The 6,064-nt window shown below is 35.6% G+C and overlaps 1 protein-coding gene across 1 annotated transcript; it reads right to left on the minus strand.

Annotated features, from left to right (window-relative positions):
* Positions 1-2,728: 2,728 nt before the first annotated feature.
* LOC123904088 lies at positions 2,729-5,779 on the minus strand. Its single transcript, XM_045953777.1, has 4 exons — positions 5,146-5,779; positions 4,316-5,040; positions 3,815-4,219; positions 2,729-3,691 (listed from the first exon to the last, which is right to left on the minus strand). The coding sequence occupies exons 1-4, from the start codon at positions 5,777-5,779 to the stop codon at positions 2,729-2,731; spliced, it is 2,727 nt and encodes a 908-aa protein (XP_045809733.1).
* Between the last annotated feature and the right edge of the window lie 285 nt (positions 5,780-6,064).

The raw sequence follows: 6,064 nt of genomic DNA on the forward strand, positions 1-6,064 counted from the left end.
GCATCTTATTTGGCATCCTCAGGTTCCTTTGAAGGTTTCCGTTTTTGCGTGGCGAATATTGCGTGACAGGTTACCTACAAAGTCAAACCTTGTCACCCGAGGCATATTATCTTCTGCAGCTCATCATTGTGTTTCTGGTTGTGGGGCGGCTGAGTCGACCCACCATTTATTCATCTTTTGTAGTACTTTTGGTTCTATTTGGGATTTAGTTCGCGCTTGGATTGACATTTCATCGATGGGTTTTACTTCTATCAGGGATCATTTTGTTAAGTTTACTTTATCAGCTGGTGGATCTAGAGCACGTCGGTCTTTTTTGCAACTCATCTGGCTTGCTAGTGTATGGGTTGTGTGGACGGAAAGAAATCATAGATTGTTCAGAGGTTCAGTTACCACTCCTCACCAGATGTTGGACAAGATCAAACTCTTTTCTTATAGGTGGTTGAAGACGACGAGTGTTACTTTAGTCTTAAACTACCATAGTTGGTGGTCTAGTCATTTGCTTTGTTTGGGCCTTATTTGATTGCTTGTATTTCTTTCTGTGACTTTTTGTAAACTTTGGTAATCTATCTTAGCACACCTTGTGCTGAGAAGATTGTTTTTGTTAATATATATATCTCATTTTGGCTTGTTCAAAAAAAAAAAAAATATAAATAAACTTTTTTATTAAAAATGTATAATAGTTTAATAGGATTGTATTTTTTAAAATTAATATACATACGTAATTTATACAATAATATATATATATATATATATATATATATATATATATATATATATATATATATATATATATATTATGCGGGTATGAGGCGGGGTGGGTACCAAGGTACCCATACCCGCACCCATACCCGTTTGTTTTTACGGGTAATTATCCATACCCATGCCCGTATCCAAAATGCGGGGTTTTATCCTACCCGTTATGAGTATTTTTTGCAGGTGCCCGTTGGGTATGAGTCAAAGATCCCTATCATCATCATCATTCTTTTTTAAAAGTTAATATTTAGTTTAAAGTCTGACTAATTTCAGAAATTTAATTGCACTTTTAATATTTGTGAGAGTCACATTTAAAATTAAAATTTTGAACAGTAAGTCTATAGAATTTAAAATTTCACATCAAGAGGGAATAAAACCGAATTTAACATTGAAATGAATCAAAATGTGACACATTATTTTAAAGTCTCACAAGTTAACACCACTAAATCAGACTAATTGGATTATTATCATCATTATTATTATTTTTTTTTTGAGTGGCATATTCCATTCACATTATTGTAATTTAGACTTTGTTTCAATCGATGGAATATGGTAAGAATGGGGTGAAATATAATTCAACTCATTTGATCTCATTTCATCATCACCTCCCTTATTTTGTTCATAAGAAGAAAAAAAAATCAGTATTTGATGATCTCAAATTGCTAGGTAAAAAAAATATCTAATTTAATATTATTGTTCCAAAAATACACTATGTATCATTGGATTAATAAAATATTAGTTTAAACTTTAAAGTTTATTATCGATGATCATAAGTCACTCGGTTTACATATTAGTTCATAGTCTATTATTGATGATTTTAAGTCAATCGGTAAACGTAAAATATTATTTTAAGATATACAATTTAATTTTATAATAAACTTTGGATTTCGTTTGACATAAAATAATGGGTAACCTATTGAATTTTAGTGTTGGGTAGATTTAACAATTGAACTAGCATATAAATATAAAACTATCACTAAAAAAAATGTTTAATTGTAATATTTAATTTTTAGTAAGATGTTTTTTTTTTTAAATAATTTTTTTCAAGTAAGTTAATAAATGTAATAAGTTATAAGCTAGCTGAATTAACTTATTAAAATAAACTTAGCACATATAAATTAATAAACTATAAGCTCATAAAATAAATGTTACCAAATAGTTTTTTTTTTCAATATTAGCTTATATAAGTTAGTCAGAAGTTCAAAATTTGGTATTGCTAAATAGAGTCTTTTATGTGTTTTACAACTTATACTTTTGAATGAAATATAATTTTCGTATTTCTTTTAGTCAACCACTACAAGAAAACATGCATTTACTGAGGGCCTTTGGCCCTCAGTAATGCACAAATTTCGTCTAAAATGCATGCATTACTGACGGCCTAAGGCCCTCAGTAATTAGCTCGCCAGTAATGGTTACTGACGGCCCAGGACCGTCAATAACGTTACTGACGGCCTGGAGCCGTCAATAATGCTAACCTGTCAATTCAAAACGCCTGTCATTTGTGACGGCCCAGGACCGTCAGTATCACATACATTTGTGACGGCCTGGAGCCGTCAGTAATGTTTATTGATTAAAAAAAAAATTAATAATTTAATTATTTAAAAATCAGTGATTTTTAAATAATTAAATTATTAATTTTTTTAAAAAAAAAATATACTGCATAATAAATAATTAAAAAATATTAATTATTTAAAAATCAGTATTTGATTTTTAAATAATTTAATTATTTAAAAATCAGTATTTGATTTTTAAATAATTAAATTATTAATTTTTAAAAAAAAAATTAATATTAATTTTTTAAAATAAAAAATATACTGCATAATAAATAATTAAAAAATATTAAAATTAAAATTTAATAAAAAGCATAATAAAAATACTTAACATAAGCATAATTAAATATAATGATAATATTGTCATTACAAAAAGAAAACAATTAAACAAATAATAATCAACAACAGATTATTAAAATTACACATCAACGTTGGTCAGGCGGCTGATATAGTGATCGCTTCCCCTTGCCAGTGTCTGTTGGCTGACGCGACCTTCCTCGGCCTCGGCCTCGGCCTCTACCTTCCTCGTGTATTATGACTCCGGGGAGTGACGTTCGCGAAGGAGGTCGTGCCACAGGCCTATGAACGAAGTTAATTGGGGCTTGATTTGGGAAGAAGTTGCCTTGGGGTTGATTTGGGTTTTCATGTGGGATTATGAAGTCTTGTTGTGGATTTAATGATCTCTGGTATTCGGTGAAAGCAGTTTGTTGATTATTTCTACCGCTTCCGCCACTACTGCTTCCACTTGTTTGCCCAGTAGGATCAAAAAATTGTAAATGAACTGGTTCATTAAGCATCTGACTCATATCCTCTATGCTCATACTCAGTACTGGATCACCCTCTCGGTACTCCGGCAGCTGATTCAAATTAACCATGCTACTCAAATCCGGTCGATATTCTTGTTCACCGGCATTTTGATTTTGTCGTGCCGAAGCCTGAGATGATGATCCAACCCCCCCCCCCCCCCCCCCCCCCGCCGGCGCCGGCGCCCTCTGCTGTGCAAAGAATTCCTGCAATATATGTTGGACCCGTACGTCCACCCGGTCATCAAATGATGCTTCGAACTCATCGCGGAATTCTTCTCTATACGTGGCCCTCATTCGCGCTTCATACTCATCATCGGTTTCCTCTCTTTGAGTTGGACGAGAGCGTCCTGTACTCGATGAAGATGAAGATGTGTAAGTGACATCTCTCAAACCAGTTGGGTCACTTGCATATAGAGAAGATGTACACCCAGCAGCGAATTTGCGACCTCGAGTCGCACCACCAGCATTCTTAACAAAAGCCAACGACATCTTGTTTCGACGAACATCCTCATTATCTCGCCTATGAGGTGGTAGTCGTAGTTGGCTTGCATTATATTCTTCAACCCAAATTTGCGTCAACCTCTACAATAAATTAAAAAAAAATTATAATTAATTAATTATAATGTTTAGATATAATTATATAATGTTTAAAAAATAATGTTATACGAAATAAATAATAAATAATATATATAATTAAATACTTACCGACACTTCTTGCGCCCTTGCCCCCGTCCACTCACCGGAATCTGCATACCGGTGCATCATGTCATTCATCTCCATAAAGGTGGGTGGACGACCAAATTGTTGGATGAACTCAAGACGAAGCGTTCCGGCAGATTTAGACCCTCCAGAGTGTACGCACGCACGATTGGCTTCATCAGTATTTCTGTTGGCTTTGTTCTTTATACACTTTGCAATATACTCTTCCTCTTCCCATCTGCGGCAGAGCATAGGGTATGAATTGCCAGCGAGCCAAAGTGGTGGTTTTGAAGGATCCTTTTTAATCTTTTTCCGCGCTTCAAAAAGTAAGGTCGACAGACGCTTGGTGGCTTTTTTGTTGAATATACGCTCAATAGCCGCTGTGTGGTGATTCAGCCAAGTTACTTGCGACTACGAAAAATAAAGAAAAATTGTTAATAAATTAGTAAATATATGTTTAGTAACAAAATTGATTGGATAAAAAAGTAATTATAAATAAAAACGTACCCTGAAGCCATTCCAAAATTGTTGATATCCACGCTCATCTGCCCTGACCTCCGTCCAGTTGAGATATGGAGCCTGGAATTTGGATTTCCAATACGGCAGATCCCAAAAGATACTTCTTTTTGTCCAGTTGTGTGTTTGTCCATAACCACGCGGTTTAGATGCAACACCACCTACAACCTCAACCTTTGGAATATCTTTCACTTTGTTCCAGACTTGTCGGGATGTCAAATAATCTGGTGGATCACGAGTCTCGGTGTCACCATGAACAAAAGCATTTTTATTTCTTCTAAACGGATGATCAGTAGGCAAGAACCGACGATGACAGTCAAACCAAGTAGCCTTCCCACCGTTTTCTAACCAAAACGCTTTGGTGTCCATCATGCAAATAGGACATCCTAGTTTACCATGTGTCCCCCATCCAGACAACATCCCATATGCAGGAAAATCATTAATGGTCCACATCAAAGCTCCTCTCATATTGAAATTTCGTTTTTGGTTGATATCATACGTCGCAACACCGTTCCACAATCTCTTCAAATCATCAATCAAAGGTTGTAAATAGATATCAATACCAACAGTTGGACTAGATGGGCCTGGTATTACAGCGGCTAAAAACATGTAAGGTTTTGACATGCACATATCAGGAGGAAGATTGTACGGGGTAACCAGAACAGGCCAACATGAATATGGAGTGGCTGATACTTGAGTATATGGTGTAAATCCATCTGAGCATAACCCAAGTCGGACATTCCGTGGCTCCGAAGCAAATTCATGATAAACTTGATCAAAATGCTTCCAAGCCATTCCATCAGAAGGATGTCGCAACTCACCTGACATTTTTCTCCTTTCATAGTTTTCACGATGCCATGTCATTTTACTGGCTGTTTGCATCGATGCATACAACCTTTGCAACCTTGGTATTATGGGTAAATAGAACATCGCCTTTCTTGGGATTGGCTTCCTTCTGACTGACCGTGAATTTCTTGTTACACGATATCTTGGTTCTTGACAAAATTTACATTCAAGTAATGCACCGTCATCTACACCAAATTCGTTGCTATAGTACAACATACACCCGTTAACACAACAGTCAATTCTCTTCGCTCCGAGTCCTAACTTTGCAACCAATTGTCTTGCTTCGTAATAATTTTTTGGCAAATCAAGAGGACGGTCTATTGTTATATCCAACATCAGTTTTGTTATCAAGTCCATGGTGTATTCTGAAACAAGACATTCAGACTTGATACCCAAAAGTCTAATACACACCGTTAACTTTGAGTCTCGAGAGCCTTCACACAACGGTGTATTTGTCTCTTTCAAAAGATCAAAAAATCGCTGGGCTTCCTCATTTGGTCTCTCGACGTTAACATCAGCGTCATATTCATCATCAGCAGGGTCGTCGACATCATTTGGCACATAAATCGGCGTATTAAACCCAAGGGCATTAGTTATCATATTGTCCATCTCATTAAACGGATCATAATGCTGATGATAATATTGGGGAACAACAACGGGCTGAAAAACACTGCTTGAAGCACGATTTTGATTCACGGGAACAGTCGTGGAACATCCTTCGCCATGACTTGACCAAACCCAATAATTAGGTTGGAATCCCTTTTTATATAAATGAGACCTAATTTCATCTTCGCTCTGTATTCTTGTACATCGACAAAGTACACACGGACATCTAATTCCCCCTTCACGTATCACAATGTCATTATATTTTACTGTATTGATAAACATTTCGAC

The sequence above is a fragment of the Trifolium pratense genome, linkage group LG2 (assembly GCF_020283565.1).
Source record: "Trifolium pratense cultivar HEN17-A07 linkage group LG2, ARS_RC_1.1, whole genome shotgun sequence".
Lineage (NCBI taxonomy): Eukaryota > Viridiplantae > Streptophyta > Magnoliopsida > Fabales > Fabaceae > Trifolium > Trifolium pratense.